The sequence below is a fragment of the Coregonus clupeaformis genome, chromosome 16 (genome assembly GCF_020615455.1).
Source record: "Coregonus clupeaformis isolate EN_2021a chromosome 16, ASM2061545v1, whole genome shotgun sequence".
Lineage (NCBI taxonomy): Eukaryota > Metazoa > Chordata > Actinopteri > Salmoniformes > Salmonidae > Coregonus > Coregonus clupeaformis.
In genome coordinates, this window is record NC_059207.1 from 28,615,505 (window position 1) to 28,632,830 (window position 17,326).

Below are 17,326 nucleotides of genomic sequence, written 5' to 3' on the forward strand. Positions count from 1 at the left end.
TTATCGGATTTATATCATCGGGATATAACATGAGCTGATAAAGCAAGATAACTTCTGAAAGTTTATGAGGAAAGAGTATACTTTGACCACACAATACACAGATCTTTCATCTGTAGAACAAACATTGTGCAACAATACCTTTTTGTGATGTGAAACACCTCTGCATTGAATTATTTTTAACAAATCAATGTGAACTAAGTTGTTTTCTAAGATTAATAGATATTGCTATTGACCTGTTATTACACATATCTCTGGGGGTTAAATTCTGTATCTTAGGTCAAAGTATCATTCTTATTTCATGTGTATTGAGGGGTGTTTGTACGATTTGAGAACTGCAATAGTCTGAACCTGGACATGGTGTTTTAGTAAATGCAGGTGAAAGTTCAACCATGCACTCCAGATGATACAGAGTAACCTACAGTATATCCTGGGCACCAAGGTCATACCAACAGTCACACCACACCTGCCCAGTTATATTGCCGCAACAAGTTTCTGGAGATCTGCCAGAAATATTAAGGGAGCTACAATATCAAAATAGCACATAGTAACAACAACATCTAACATATGTGACATTTCCTATGGAATTGGGCCAGCTTGTGACATCTCCAAAACAGTTGCATTAATTTTGACAAATGTAGAAATATTGTTGAAATCATTCACAGAACTTTGTTTTATTCCATATTTTTACATACAGGCAAACTGTACAATTACATCAATCAACATATCACATTACACAATAGTTAAATTACATAATAGTTCAATAGGATGAAAATATTTAACTTTGGACAAATTGAAATAGTCAGACCCAAGAGCTTCATTATATTTGTATGTGACTGAGGTTAAAGGGCGACTGCACTTCCTGATCTGGCCTCATTTTAAATTTGGTTCATTAAGAAATGCTAGCGACCATGACTGAATTCAAACATGAGTTGATTTCGGGTGTGGTTTTATGTGGGTGTCTCGTGTGTGTTCGCAGGTGGGAAGAGTGGCGCAGTGGTCTAAGGCACTGCATCGCAGTGCTAACTGTGCCACTAGAGATCCTGGTTCGAATCCAGGCTCTGTCGCAGCCGGCCGCGACCGGGAGACTCATGGGCGGCAAATTGGCCCAGCGTCGTCCAGGGTAGGGAGGGAATGGCCGGCAGGGATGTAGCTCAGTTGATAGAGCATGGCGTTTGCAACGCCAGGGTTGTGGGTTCGATTCCCACGGGGGGCCAGTATTTAAAAAAATATGTATTCACTAACTGTAAGTCGCTCTGGATAAGAGCGTCTGCTAAAATGACTAAAAATGTTTTGGTTTTTTTAAGAGTTAGCCAATTAGTTTAAGCCAGCTGGTGTGCGACTATGGCAATGTTTGCTCGACTTTGGATAGCCTACCTCCGGGGCAAGTTAGGAACTGTCAATAAATTACACAATGTAAATGACAATATTTTCATGTTGCACACCTTTTAGTTTTCTAATTAAATGCTTTCAATATTTGTATATGAATTTCTACAATTTATAGTTGGTTTGAGGTGAAGTCATTGACATTTGGAGCTATCGGAATTTAACATATTGTCCCATGTACAATGTGTAATTTACCAATGGTCCGTAACTAGCCCCATAGGGATATCCAAAGTAAACCCAAATTGACCATGGGCATTAAGTTCCAAATTGATGATTACTTAATGGGTGCTGCCAGATGTGGGAATTTGGGCTGGACTGAAACAAACCCAACCTTAATATACGTTGTGATGCAGTCCCGACCACAAGTCTCACAAAACTATTTTTGGACGAGACTGACTTTATGACCAAAATTATCTTATTTACACATTGTAGTCAATTTTGATAGTAGAATAAATGTTTCGACTCATATCGATGCCACATAGGCTGTTTTCTAAATGAGAAGTTGTTTTTTTGGGACAGTTGCTCTTTAAGGTTAACATGAAACTAACCCCGCTAAGACAGGAAGTCCATCTGTTAGCCTGGCGGCCAGTTCAGCTGTCTGCCTCCCAGGACGTGGATGTGGAGGTGGTATACAGACTGGGCACCATGCTTCCCATCGTTGATCACTGTGGAAGATAGAAATGCAGTTATATGTTTATAACAACTAAATATGTATCTGTGAAATGTGTGACGCTCATATGTAGATTGATACTACATATTATTGTTACGGTTCGGCACTGTTGGTCCGGTTCCCGCTTGTTTCCCTTTTCCTTTTTCCCCTGTGTGTGTGTGTTGTCTGTGTCTGTCTCCCCCTGCTGTGCAGCCCAGTCAGAGGATCTAGGTCAGGGGGCGTGGCCATTCTCTCTCATGCTCCGTTACTTCCAGCTGCGGCTCATTGTCATCAATCAACCAGCAGTTATCTACCCGGGCTGGACACCTCTCCAGCGCCAGTTTGTTCCTACACTACCTGTGATCCCGTCTGTTCCTGCTGCCTGCCTACCTGCCATTCCCACGCCGCAACCTGCTCATCTGTTGTCTGATATCCTCGTCATCCAGCTCTCCGGACTACTGGCTCTCCCCCCACTCAGCTCCTACCCCGGTCTGAAGCTATTCCACCCTGAACTGTTTCTCTCTGCCAATTCACGCTGAATAAACAACATCCTAATTCACCCTCTGTTGTCCGTGTGTCCGTCTCTGCACCTGAGTCCCCCACCAAGCCTAATAGAACGAACTGGCCAAACATGGACTCAGCAGAGATGCCACATGAAACAACGGGTGATGGCGTACAACGCGCCTCCATTCACAGGGAATGTTATTGGGACAACACGACCAACTCATCCGGACTCTTGTGGATAACAACCAGCAGTTGTTGGATCAAGTATCTCATCTCACCTCTCAGGTAGCTAACCTGGTAACACTCACTACCCTTCCTCCCTCTGCTTCTCCTCCGCCTGTTCCTCCTACAGTGGCTCCAGGCTCGGCTTCCGCTCCTGCCCTTCGGGAACCCCCCTACAACCTCACCCGAACCTTTCACCGGGGACCTGAACAAATGCCGTGGTTTCCTGCTTCAGTGCCGCTTGGTGTTCCAACAGAAGCCCCTGTCTTTCTCCACTGAATCCTCAAAGGTACATTACGCACTGGGGTTAATGAGGGGGCAAAGCTTTGATTTGGGCAGAAGCGGCTTGTTCTACTCAGCAGATTGCCAGCCTGTCGTTTGACGATTTTTCCTCTCAATTGAAAGTTGTGTTTGATCACCGGACCATGCGGGACCGCCACAAAGAGACTATTGAAGCTACGACAGGGCACGGGTAGCGTGGCTGAATACGCCATTGATTTTTGGACCTTGGCAGCCGATTCCAAGTGGAATGACGAAGCTCTTCAGGGAGCGTTTGTTAACGGTCTAAGTGACACGATTAAGAATGAACTAGCTGTTCGGTGATGAGCCTGCTAACCTTCATGTTCTCGTTTCCCTTGCTACACGAATAGACAACAGGCTACGGGAGAGGAGACAGGAGAGGGGCGGTCGGGGTCCACACCGCAGGCGGGGCCCCCTCGCTTTCTGCAGCCCGAGCTACACCACCACTCGGACACCGCCCACACACCGCAGCGGATCCCTCCACGGAACTAGACGAGCCCATGCAGCTGGGCCGTGCTCGTCTGTCCCCTGCCGAAAAGGAACGGGCGCATGCGGGCTGGTGAGTGCATGTACTGTGGGGACCGCACTCATTTCCTGGTTAACTGTCCGGTTCGCCCAAAAGACCAAGCTCGCAGGTAAAAGTGGGCATACTTGCGAGTGCTACACCTGACTCAATGCCCACAGCACCCCGTCTAGTTATCCCAGCTACAGTCCAGTTCAGGAATCTATCTCTCCCACTAGCTGCTCTCATCGACTCTGGTGCTGAGGATAGTTTCCTTGACGTTAACCTGGTCACTCAGGCTGAGATCCCTGTTAAGCCCCTGCCTAAGCCTATAACAGTAACCGCTATTGACGGCCATCAGTTTGCCAACATCACCCATCAAACTGTCCCCGTTTCTCTCATGCTGTCCGGCAATCACAAAGAAACCATCCAGTTTAAAGTAGTCTCCTCTCGGCCTCCCCCCTTATCCTCGGTTTCCCTTGGCTTAGCATTCACAACCCCCATATTGACTGGCAAAACCACAAAATACACAGTTGGAGCACTCACTGCCATTCTGTTTGCCTTGGGTCGGCTATTCCGCCCTCGGTAGGTTCCCCTGCTTCCCCTGTCAAAACCCCAGACCTCTCTTCAGTCCCTGAGGAGTACCTGGACCTGGCCGAGGTATTCAGTAAGTCCAAGGCACTTTCATTACCACCTCATAGGCCATACGATTGCGCTATTGAGTTACTGCCTGGAGCCCCTTTGCCGTCCAGTCAGGCTTTTCAATCTGTCCCGTCCTGAGAGAGAAGCTAATGAAACCTACATAGGCGACTCCCTAGCCTCTGGCATCATTCGTCCCTCATCTTCCGCTGTTGGTGCTGGGTTCTTTTTGTAGAGAAGAAGGACAAAACATTACGCCCCTGCATTGACTACAGAGGACTTAATAACATCACAGTCAGAAATACGACCCCTGCCTCTCATCAACTCAGCATTTGAACCCCTTCATGGTGCACCGTGTTTACCAAACTCGACCTACGTAACGCTTACCACCCTCGTTAGGATCAGGCCGGAGACGAATGGAAGACTGGGTTCAATACCCCTCTCGGACACTTTGAATACCTAGTCATGCCATTCGGTCTCACTAACGCCCCAGCAGTGTTTCAGGCCATGGTTGAACGATGTGTTGAGGGATTTTCTACACCGTTTTGTGTTTGTCTATTTGGATGACATTCTAATATTCTCTAAGTCACAGGATGAACACGTCTCCCACGTCCGTCTGGTTCTCCAACGCCTCATGGAAAATAAACTGTATGTGAAAGCAGAAAAATGTGAGTTCCACCGGCAGTCCGTCCCCTTTTTGGGCTTTATTATCGAGCGGGGACAAGTGTCACCCAGACCCTGACAAGATCAGAGCGGTTGTGGAGTGGCCCACACCCACGTCTCGGAAGCAGCTACAACGCTTCCTGGGCTTCGCCAACTTCTACCCCGCTTCATCAGGGGTTTCAGCCGAGTGGTTGCCCCCTGACCAAGCTCACCTCCCCCTAAGGTGCCATTCTGTGGACGCCTGAGGCCGAGTCAGCTGTGAGTACATTGAAGGAACTGTTCACCACCTCACCTGTTCTTATTCATCCAGACACTAGTTTGCAGTTTATTGTGGAAGTGGACGCCTCTGATTCGGGGTGGGGGCAGTCCTGTCACAACGTTCCCCCCACGGACCAGAAGCTCCATCCTGTGGCCTTTTCTCCAGGAGATTGACCCCTGCTGAGAAGAACTACGACGTGGGTAACCGGGAGTTGCTTGCTGTCAAGTTGGCGTTGGAGGAGTGGAGGCACTGGCTAGACGGAGCAGAGCAACCCTTCATAGTCTGGACAGACCACAAGAACCTGGCTTACATCCAGTCATCCAAGAGGCTGAACTCCCGTCAGGCCAGATGGGCTCTGTTCTTCAGCAGGTTCAAGTTTATTTTAACATATCGTCCTGGCACACGTAATGTCAAGCCTGATGCTCTCTCTCGCCAGTTTACAGACAATGAAGACTTCAGCAATCCTGAACCTGTTCTGCCCGCTTCCTGTTTGGTGGCGGCTGTTCACTGGGAAATCGAGTCCTCGTCCGATCGGCACAAGAGTTGGAACCTGGGACGGCCGATGGCCCCCCGACCTTCTCTATGTTCCCGCAGCCGTGCGCGCCGCAAGTGCTCAACTGGATCCACACCTCACGATTCTCCTGCCACCCCTGGTATGAACCGTACACTGTACGCTACTTAAGAGGCACTTTTGGTGGCCATCCGCCGAGGCTGACGTCCGGGAGTACGTGGCGGCCTGTTCCATCTGTGCCCAAAATAAGGCTTCCCACAGGGCTCCTTCGGGCCTGCTGCGGCCTCTCCCAGTCCCGGTGAGTCCTTGGTCTCACGTGGCCTTGGACTTCGTCACTGGACTTCCTATGTCTGAGGGTAATGACACCATACTCACCATCGTGGACAGATTCTCTAAATCTGCCCATTTTGTTGCATTACCAAAATTACCGTCTGCCAGTGAGACAGCCGACCTCTTTGTCCTACATGTATTCCGTCCCCATGGAATACCTGTGGACATAGTGTCGATAGAGGTCCACAGTTCATTTCTCGGGTATGGAAGGAGTTTTGTTCGGCTCTGGGTGCCTCTGTCAGTCTCTCATCAGGTTTCCATCCCCAGTCCAATGGCCAGACTGAGAGGACCAATCAGGACCTGGAGGCTGCTCTACGCTGTGTGACATCCCAGAACCCCGTCCACCTGGGCCAAACATCTCCCGTGGGTCGAATATGCCCACAATTCCCTCACCTCATCTGCCACCGGCCTCTCACCTTTTGAGGCGGCTTTGGGGTACCAACCGCCATTGTTCCCGTCTCAAGAAAAGGAGTTAGCCGTCCCGTCAGTTCAGGATAACCTTCGTCGCTGCCGCAAGGTGTGGGTGGACACCCGTGAGGCCCTTCTACGGACAGCAGAGCGTAACAAGAGGGTGGCGGACAGGCACAGGGTAGTCGCTCCCCAGTTCCAGCCTGGTCAGCGAGTCTGGCTCTCCTCCAGCAACATCCCCTGCGCACTGACTCCCGTGAAGCTGTCGCCCCGGTATTTGGTCCTTTCGAGATCGACTCCATCATCAACCCTTCGGCTGTTCGGTTGAAGCTTCCCCAGGCCATGAGAGTCCATCCTACATTTCACGTGTCCCAGCTGAAGCTGGTCTCCTCCAGCCCTTTGTGTCCGCCTGTAGATCCCCTCCGCCACCGCGTGTATTGACGACCATCCAGCCTACAGTGCGGAGACTGCTGGACGTCCGGAGGCGTGGTAGAGGGCTTCAGTACCTGGTGGACTGGGAGGATACGGTCCCGAGGAGAGGTCCTGGATTCCCCCGACGATTTATACTGGATCCGCAGCTGGTGGCTGACTTCCATAGGGACCACCCTGACAAGCCGGGTGGGTCGCCGGGTGGCGCCCGTTGAGGGGGGTACTGTTACGGTTTGGCACTGTTGGTCCGGTTCCCGCTTGTTTCCCTTTTCCTTTTTCCCCTGTGTGTGTGTGTTGTCTTGTGTCTGTCTCCCCCTGCTGTGCAGCCCAGTCAGAGGATCTAGGTCGGGGCGTGGCCATTCTCTCTCATGCTCCGTTACTTCCAGCTGCGGCTCATTGTCATCAATCAACCAGCAGTTATCTACCCGGGCTGGACACCTCTCCAGCGCCAGTTCGTTTCCTACACTACCTGTGATCCCGTCTGTTCCTGCTGCCTGCCTACCTGCCATTCCCACGCGCAACCTGCTCATCTGTTGTCTGATATCCTCGTCATCCAGCTCTCCGGACTACTGGCTCTCCCCCCACTCAGCTCCTACCCCGGTCTGAAGCTATTCCACCCTGAACTGTTTCTCTCTGCCAATTCACGCTGAATAAACAACATCCTAATTCACCCTCTGCTGTCCGTGTGTCCGTCTCTGCACCTGGAGTCCCCACCAAGCCTAATAATTATGGTCATCTTAATACTTACCCACTCTGTAACCTTCTGCAATGCCTCTTTCTTCGCCACGTTTTTTTGCAACCACTAGGAGATGACCTAACAGCTACACAAAATAGCAAAGAGTTCAACAATTCAACATAATAGGACTCTTTCTTGTGATCAAAATCAGAAAAGGACATATAGAGAAAGTAGAGACAAATCAGTAGGCTACCTCAGCATCATCATCTTTGGCCTCACTGATTTTTGGGATAGGGACCCTGGGAATAACCAGGAAATGCACAGGAGCTTGTGCACTGATATCTCTGAAGGCTAAACACTGAAGAAAAGGAAAACAACAAAAGCATGATAACATTCCGAAATATTGAACATCAATATAATGCCCTTATACCCTGTGGCTGAATATTGATCATATATTGTCTACGTGGAGTACAGTAAAATAAACATACGTATGTGAATACATGTCTGTGTGTGGTGTATACCTTATCATCTTCATAAATGATATCTGCAGGAATACTTTTGTCAATCACTTTGGAAAAGATAGTTGGAGCTGGAGATCCATATTTCTTGCTTGCTTCTTCTGCCAGACGCACCTCATCATTCTTTGTGTTTGATGTGCAGAAGTGTCTCTGTGACATGACAAACAAGAATACAGAGGTTGACAAATTAGCAGCTTGCAAAAATGTTACATTAGCTTCTGTATTGATCCTTAGAAGAAGGCATGCTATTGCAAACACTGCACTGCAGATACTGCGGCACCGTCAATTGCAAAACCTCCATGAACCATTCTGGCAGCCCCAACCTCTTCGTGAGTGGGTACTGCTACCGTACCAGCTGGAGGACACACTTGCCCATGACCATTACGCTCTCCGACAGTCAACAACATGAAAGTGTTAACTACTAAGATTAAAACAATTAGGTTTATTCTCGGAATAGCTACCTCTGCTCGGCATGCAGGGCGCAAAATGCGTAAACGGTAAACACTTGTCCTGAAGCATTGTGTTGGCAAAAGTTGGCGAAAATTCATAACTATGCGTGCACCGTGCAAATTCCGTTTGGAGAGTTGCAATCTTCCCGGATATGATGTCGGCGCTGCCCCGGTCGTCACTAGTTAAAACATCCACAAAGTCATAAACCTCGCCTATTTCTACAATTTATCTTCTTAAAATCTGATGTTAAACCTGAGCCTAACCTTAACATTAACCCACTGCTAACCGTATGCCTAACCTTAACCTTAAATTAATAAGCACATTTTTGTTTCATGAATTTTTACGATATAACCCATTTTGACTTTATGGCTGTGTTATCTAGTGGGAACCATTCCCCCGAGGACAAACTTGTATTCTGAATCGAAACGTTCTCTGATGTTTCAAAACGATTCAATTTTCAAAAGCTTGCCTCCATGATTGGTGTAAGATGCTGTAAACATAATATTTTCGATTAGAATAACCATCCCATTTATAGCATACACATTCCGAATACAAGTGGCCCAGAAATATTTTTCTGTAAAGTAGTCTTTATTTTTACCCTCCACGTGGTGGCGATATTCCGCATTTAAACAGTTTGCACGAGACGCAAAGGGAGAAGAACTCGCTGTCATCATCAGTGACAAACATGGCGGCGCGCACTCGGTTGCCCTTGCAGTCATTAATTCATAAAAATGGACATGTGTTTAGAAGCGACCGGATCGTTCATACAAAGACAGCGATTCAGGAGCCTGTATACCCTCCCATTGTACCTTCGCTGACAGCTAAAAGTAAGTCTGCAAAAGGACGTCAGATTACAGAACATCTTGACAAAGTACGTGCCGCCGATGTGCAGGAAAAACTGACATTCCTCACACGAGTTCAGCGAAAGAAATATGTGTTGTGTCCGCAAACGTTTGCTCTTAATGCTGATAAATGGTATCAGCACTTCACAAAGACGGCATATCTACCTGGTTTACCTGAGAAGTTCATCGTTAAAGAGACCAAGGAGGAATCGGCACCTGCCACTCCGAATGCATCATCCACCATTGACGAAAATGCATTTGCTGACATCCGTTCCCATGTCTGCCATTCAATTTTACAAGAGAACTGGTACATGAAGAAACGTCAACCGTTCTTGCAAAGGGAACAAGAACATTATGTTGCACCTTTTCTGAGAAACCTGGTATCTGGACTCACACACACTATGGCCAAACACAACTCTGTACTCCAGCTGTCAAGTTTAGGTAAACCATTCATTCTTTAATTTATTAATAATCACCGCTGATGCCACCCTCAGTCCAAGACATGATGTGTAAGCATTAAAAAAGTCATCAGTGGCACTAACTCAATTATATGTATGGGGAAGTTGTGATTCTGTCAGTGTCTGCTATGCAAAAAGACTGGCTGTCTCCTCTTATCACTTTCTGTTGTTTAGATCTTGACCCTCAGGTAAACTTCTACTGGATGAGGGGACAGAGGACCGTTCAAGGGGACATCGGGGTGGCTGCGTTGAGCCAATCAGATTCCAGATTGATGATAAGCCACACAGTCAGATAAGGATACCTCAACAACTTCCACAGGTACTACATACGCAGTCACTAGCAGATTGTAAAGGGCTAATGTGTCCAGTTGCAGGTGGTTCGTTTAAATGAACCACCTGCAACTGGACATGGACATTTTAGAAGATACATGTTTGGCCGACTCGAACTAAGGTAGTATCTGCAAGTTAAGGTTGGTGGAAAATTCTGTGTTACACCAAACAGTACCTATCCTGTAACAGCTAATGGAGCATCGCATTAGCCCTTTACAATCTGCTAGCTACACACACAGCAACACTGATCCAAAACTCAGTGATCATCTGGCTATTATCATACCTCAAACATTGACATGAAATTGTGAAGCTGGGATTTGGCCAAACAGTTTTTTTAGACTCTACATTTGAGTGCAAGTAGTTTCCAAATTTAATCTCCACTGACCCTCTCTTCCAGTTTGTCCCCCTTGAGGCGGTGATCTCTGCAGAAGTCCCAGAGATAAAGTTTGCCCCAGACCTGCTTCCCATGTTCAGGAGACAGTATGAGAACAAAATCTTCACAGGTAATAATGGAGTAGGCCAGGGTTCCCCAACTGGCGGCCTGGGGACCGAATTTGGGCCGCAAGTGATTTTATTTGGCCCACCAACGTTTTGTAGCAAATTTGAGTGCTTTTTAAACTTTTTTATTGTTGGACATAAAGATTGCAAAAACACCAGCAAATCAACTCAAGTGATTTTAATTTTGGAAATCTATTCCAAAGTATTCCCATGCATAATGGATAGATATGTGATCATATAGAAATGTAAGCTAGGTTAGAAATTGTTTTAGTCCAATATTATATCTGTTTGGGCTTCTTGCATTCAATTTGCAGTCTACAAATTTATTTTTAAATATGTTCTGGCCCCTGACCATCCACTCAAGAAAAAATTGGCACCCGGATGAATCTAGTTGATGATCCCTGGAGTAGGCTCTGGATGTAAAATTAATGTCACGAGGTCTTGGTTGTTAATCTAGTAATATTGATCAAAATATTTGTGCCTGCCTGGTTGCCGGTCTGTTTCTGCTTTAGCCATTTACTATGTCATTGTCATGTGGTGCATCAACCAACCACACTTCATCCACTAGTGGTGGTAGTATCAAGTTATTCCGTGTAGGTGTCTATTTCAACAACATTATTTTCCCCGTCTTTACTTTCCCAGGGGCCAAGCTTCCTGATCCAGGCTATTACGGCCACACCCAGTTCCACCTGGTCCCTGACAGGTACCGCAGGGACAAAATGGCGAAACGGAATCAGACTGACCAGATCGAGGTCAACCTGAGAGCCAATGGCATTGCCAGTCTATTTGCATGGACAGGAGCACAGGCCATGTATCAAGGTGTGTAGTCATTAACTGAGAATCATCAGTCGTTTTTTAAAATTCATTTTACCATTCAGCTGTTTTGTCTCTGACTGCTCTTGAATTAATGTATTCTTAATAATTGATGCATTTTAGTTGTGAATAACACAATTTGTTGTTAAAGCACATTTGTAATCTTGAACAAAACATCACCAGGTTTCTGGAACCATGAGGACGTGACCAGGCCTTTTGTATCCCAGGCTGTGATCACCGGCGGCCAGTACTTCTCCTTCTTCTGTTACCAGCTCAACACCCTGGGCCTGTCCATGGAGACGGACACTGGGAACCACAGGAAGAACGTGTGCTGGGGGGACAGATAGTATGCGTCTGGAGGAGGTGAAGGATGGGGCTGTGGTGGGGCTGGACAACAGGGTCCTCAAGCTCCTGGTCCAGTTTCTACTGAACAGGTCTGGTTGACATGGAGAGTTTGGTGTTTGTGAGGAGAAGGAAGTGTTTTTGTTTAAGTGTTTCCATCTGTATTCAACATTGGCCAATATCAACTAAAGGACACAACTGAACATGCATGCCTACAGTACATCGCTGGTATGATCTGGCAGAATGTGTTCATGTAGAAAGGAATAAAAATGTTAGACACCGTTGCATACAGGTCAATGGGTTGTTTGTCAGCTGTGTGTATGAAATTAAATGAATGCATAGCCCCATGTTTTCAAACTGATTGTTCTGATGTTTGCCACTAGGTGGCGCTTAGTCAGTGGGAAAACGGCACAACCATTCTTTAGGCACACTGACAAAGCTGAACTATCATTAGATATGTATTTACCATCCACATACAACAGGAAAGTTACATCTGAGTTAGAAAAAACATAGCGTTTAAAAATGAATTGTTATAGGCACACTGCTTTAACATTTACAGATAATGTCAAATAAACAACCCACGCATCATATGGGGACTTCAAGGGATTCATTGTCAGCAAAGCAGATAATTTACCTGTTTATGAAAGTATAAGGAGCTGCACACACGAGTTTGTGTAAATGATAAGTGCAGTTGAAGATGGATAGGCTAGAAAAGTGCAAGAGTAAGAAGTCTTGTCAAACAGGAAGTGTTTATTTCTGTTAAACCACAGACACACACATCCTGTTAGGCAACAGAGAAGGCCTCAAACTGTCTCAACAATCGAACCAAACAACACACTGCTCAGATATTACTGTGCTATTTTCGCAACCTCATAGGTACTGGTAGTATGTGATAAGACGAAACATGGACAAATACAAACATATGGATCATTTCTGTCAAAATGCAGATTTTTTTTATTGTTCCATGAATATAATTGTTGCTTAAAAAAGAAACACAAGATGTCTCAGTTCCTACATTCAGAAAGGGTGACTCATTTTTGTGGCATTGGTGATGCGTCTTATTTGGTGAGAGGATGTTCTTGTTTCTGTAGAAAAGGTGTTGCTGCAACAGTTTGCAATAAGATGTTTCTTTTTTGAGTAATATTATGGAACTACTACAACTATTCTAACATGTTTACCAGTTGATTAGCTATGATTAATGAATAAGAAATTGATTCCAGCAAACTCGAAAAATGTAACACTTTTTCTTATTTCTTATAGTATACAGTATTCTTCTGTAGCTGTTTAAACCTGTTGTCTCGTTGTATTCTCATCCATTCCATTATCTTCCTGGGTCCTGGAATAGCAGAAGTTATAAAGAGCATCTTAGTCTTGAAAATATACAGTATTCACAAAATGTCACAGTAAGGCTAAATCAGACAAAAAATAAAATTCCCTTGAAAGGTATAAGGTATGATCATAAAAATAAACTCAATTTATGCATTTGGTTAGCATGTATCCCATTTTCTGAGACTAAGGAAATATAAGAGGTTCAGTTTTATGCTTATGAAGGCCAGGAATACAAACAAAACATGAGCATCATGTTATATAGAACACAGTACATGGAAGATAAAAACCGTACTACTGCATGGCAGTATGTATGTTATTACCTGTGGGCGAGTTACTGCTTTTCCGTGAGCTCCACCACTCATAGAGGAGGACCAGGATGATCACCTCAGCCACGATGGCGATGAACAGTTTCAGAGGCTCCATGAAGGTGATGACCCCGAACATCCACCCGGCTCACACTGGCCTTGATGTCATAGACGGCACTGCAGACATAGACACCAGAGCCCCTCTGTCAGGTTCATCACAGTGAGTTTGGTTGCGTTCCCATCAACCTTGATCTTGTAATGAAGGGGGGTCAGTAGTTGCATTGATGAGTTCCTGAAAACAAAATAATTGAAAATGAAGGGGATGAAGCCTCTAAGACAAACGGTTTGATCATTTTATAATCACTGTCAAAAGAAATAACATGATATGACTTACTAATGTTCAACTATAAGTTGAGCAAAATAAAAACATCTTAGGTTCCAATATACCGTTAACAGAGTTATTAAATACATCTCCCCTTACACAGTGATGACATTTGGGCCTCCTCACCTGCTCAGTTCCATTTTCTTTGTACCAAAGCCAGGTGTTCGGGGGAAGCTTGATTTTACAGGCCATCACCACAGAGTCCCCCACATAGGCAGTAATAGGCTTGTCCCTCTAATCGCCCATCTCTGGGGGTGGAGGAAAAGAAAGGGACCAGTATCAAGTTCACCATTTTATCTATAGGCACACATCATTATTCAATACAAATCGCAAGCACCTTTTTGCACAGATGGGATCTTAGTCAATTTCTGTGCATTCCTGTAATGTTATGAAGGATCATGGCACGTAACATGAACAATTGAACGTTTTATGTAATGAAAACAAAAGTGCAATACTGGATGACAGAGAATATGTAGCCTAACTTGACATGCATGTATCAATACATGGCTTTGATTAAGACTAGAGAATGTGAAATAGAATATATGCAACAACTTATGACATACAACACACTGTACCTACCAAATTGAAATCTATTTTGCCTCCTTGTCTGCACCACTAAAGACGCATGAGTAATTCCCAAGGGTATCTCCATTAATGTTGAACCTGTAAAATAAGATATAATCATTGCTAATATAATCATAGCTTAATTTCACTTACACATGTCTAAGGAAAATATATCGAAAATAGAGAGCGTTCTGTCAGTCTAAGAAACTTTCACTGTCAAATTTCAATTAGCCACATCATTAGATGTTGGAAAAGCATGGGTTCTGGCCACTGGCAATGGGCCAGGGTTGGTTACAAACTGACAAACAGGTGATTGCTGGTAGTCATGGAAACCCACTATTCTGGGGATACAATATAGCACAGGCAAAGTGCATCATTTTAACTCCTGCAGTAGTGAAATATTACCAAAGTATATTTGCATACGGTAATACATAGCTGCCTAATTTGGACATTTCTCCCAAACTCTATGAATAACATAGTTATAATAGACCATGGTAGATTTACATACATTTGCATGAAAAGTTGGCAGAGTGACATTTCTGGTTTGCAGTCTCTAAACCTGATGGAACAATAAATACATACTTACACTCTTTTGAGATTATATTGTTCATTTTCCAAAAGTATAGTAAGCCGAGAGTTAACCATTTCACTTCCATATTTTCTCCAGTAGCCAGTAATGTTTGGTAATTTGTTTGGATTACCGGTCCAGGTACATGCTAGCTCTAAATCGATGGGTTTCAAGATTTCAACTTATTCAACCAGACTGTCACCTTTATTAAGAATTTTGGTGGGATTTCAAACAAATAGAGAGTTTTGCTGCACAAGTAGGCTAGACATTGTAATCTTTAATTTAAGGAACCAACCTAAAATACAGCTATAATAGATCTGTAAACTATACACAAAACATTCAGATGAGCATATACCAGAATTTCAGACAAAATTAAATACAAACATTTTCTAAAGTATCACAAGATGACTGAGTGAAGAATGGAATAAAAAATGTGACACTACAATATCAAATTATGAACACAAACTAGTGTCTCAAATAACAACTCTCTAGTAGTTACCTTTCAGGACTGCACTCTTAAAGACTGTTGTGACTGGATCCTTCAAAACCAATGGAGGATTTGTTTCTAACTCTCTCTCTCTCTCTCTCTCTCTCTCTCTCCCCTCTCTCTCTCTCTCTCTCTCTCTCTCTCTCTCTCTCTCTCTCTCTCTCTCTCTCTCTCTCTCTCTCTCGCTCTCTCTCTCTCTCCTCAGCTGCCTGCTACTCTCTCTCTCTCTCTCTCTCTCTCTCTCTCTCTCTCTCTCTCTCTCTCTCTCTCTCGTCTCTCTCTCTCTCTCCTCAGCTGCCTGCTATCTCTCTCTCTCTCTCTCTCTCTCTCTCTCTCTCTCTCTCTCTCTCTCTCTCTCTCTCTCTCTCTCTCTCTCTCTCTCTCTCTCTCTCTCATCAGCTTCTCTCTCATCAGCTTCCTGGTACTCTCTCTCTCTCATCAGCTTCCTGCTACTCTCTCTCTCTCATCAGCTTCTCTCTCATCAGCTTCCTGGTACTCTCTCTCATCCGCTGCCTGCTACTCTCTCTCTCATCAGCTTCCTGCTACTCTCTCTCTCTCTCTCTCTCATCAGCTTCCTGCTACTCTCTCTCACTAGCTTCCTGCTACTCTCTCTCATCAGCTTCTTGCTACTGTCTCTCTCATTAGCTGCCTGCTACTCTCTCTCTCTCATTAGCTTCCTGCTACTCTCTCTTTCATCAGCTTCCTGCTACTCTTTCTCATTAGCTTCCCTGCTACTCTCTCTCATTAGCTTCTCTGCTATCTCTCTCTCTCATCAGCTGCCTGCTACTCTCTCTCATTAGCTTCCTGCTACTCTCTCTCTCTCATCAGCTGCCTGCTACTCTCTCTCTCTCATCAGCTTCCTGCTACTCTCTCTCTCTCATTAGCTGCCTGCTACTCTCTCATCAGCTGCCTGCTACTCTCTCTCATTAGCTGCCTGCTACTCTCTCTCTCTCTCCTCAGCTGCCTGCTACTCTCTCTCATTAGCTGCCTGCTACTCTCTCTCTCATCTGCTGCCTGCTACTCTCTCTCTCTCATCAGCTTCCTGCTACTCTCTCTCTCATCGCGTCCTTCTACTCTCTCTCTCTCTCATCAGCTTCCTGCTACTCTCTCTCTCATCAGCTTCCTGCTACTCTCTCTCATCAGCGTCCTTCTACTCTCTCTCTCTCTCATCAGCTGCCTGCTACCTCTCTCTCTCTCATTCAGCTGCCTGCTACTCTCTCTCTCATCAGCTGCCTGCCTCTCTCTCTCTCTCATCAGCCTGCCTGCCTACTCTCTCGCTCTCTATGGGTCCCCCTTCCCTCCCCTCCCCCTCCTTGTTCTTCCCCTCAGCATTGGCTGACACAGCAAAAATATCAGCCCACTGCCACTCATCTGCCTACTGGTATTCCTTTATTATTCATACAGACACAGACCCAGACGGACAGTCCTGTCCCATTGTGCAGCAGCAACCCTGATAATGGAAGGTGCAAACAAATACAGTGAGTATCATGTGACAACCAACACTACAGTACAAACATTTGTTTGAAAAATGACTTGGGGTGGGAGGGGAGGTAAATGGATACACAAGTCATGTCAAATGTGATGTAGGACAGCTGTAGGTCACATGGTATGCCTGTTATCTTGGAGATCATTGTTCAAAGACCGTGTCCATTATTTCCCAAAATGATATATGCAATATCACATTTATACGTAAGCTATCACCTGTGTTAATATTGGCAACATTTGAGTTTACTTCTGTATTTACAATTTTTATGTCCTAATGAAATGTATATGTTTAAAAAGTTGTTTACTTTGGACAAAACAGTATAGTTTCATTAATTGAGTGCAGATTTAGTGATTTACTCCAGTTGTATAGTATACAGATTGCACTCTCTCTCAGTCTGGGACATCTATTGGGACTCAGGATATGGTTGGTGATATAAGGGGATTGAGGTCAAACTCACATACACAGCATGACTCTGAGTA

General features: G+C 45.2%; 1 protein-coding gene and 2 pseudogenes across 1 annotated transcript; 1 reads left to right on the plus strand and 2 right to left on the minus strand.

Moving 5' to 3' along the window:
• Positions 1–1,223: 1,223 nt before the first annotated feature.
• LOC123492721 (uncharacterized HIT-like protein Synpcc7942_1390) lies at positions 1,224–8,613 on the minus strand. Its single transcript, XM_045225648.1, has 5 exons — positions 8,455–8,613; positions 7,997–8,143; positions 7,729–7,833; positions 7,548–7,620; positions 1,224–2,048 (listed from the first exon to the last, which is right to left on the minus strand). The coding sequence occupies exons 1-5, from the start codon at positions 8,539–8,541 to the stop codon at positions 1,957–1,959; spliced, it is 504 nt and encodes a 167-aa protein (XP_045081583.1). The 5' UTR covers positions 8,542–8,613; the 3' UTR covers positions 1,224–1,956.
• A 490-nt stretch (positions 8,614–9,103) lies between these two features.
• Positions 9,104–12,010, plus strand: LOC123492753 (annotated as a pseudogene).
• A 952-nt stretch (positions 12,011–12,962) lies between these two features.
• Positions 12,963–16,992, minus strand: LOC121584310 (annotated as a pseudogene).
• Between the last annotated feature and the right edge of the window lie 334 nt (positions 16,993–17,326).

What these genes read in the sequence shown, in the direction of transcription:
- LOC123492721 (XM_045225648.1), bottom strand. Translation starts at nt 8,541, where the DNA reads ATGAATTTTCGCCAACTTTTGCCAACACAATGCTTCAGGACAAGTGTT. An exon ending in CCAAAGATGATGATGCTGAG is followed by an intron (nt 7,621 to 7,728) that starts GTAGCCTACTGA and finishes TATTTTGTGTAG; the next exon opens with CTGTTAGGTCATCTCCTAGT. An exon ending in TGCAGAAGGTTACAGAGTGG is followed by an intron (nt 2,049 to 7,547) that starts GTAAGTATTAAG and finishes TATCTTCCACAG; the next exon opens with TGATCAACGATGGGAAGCAT.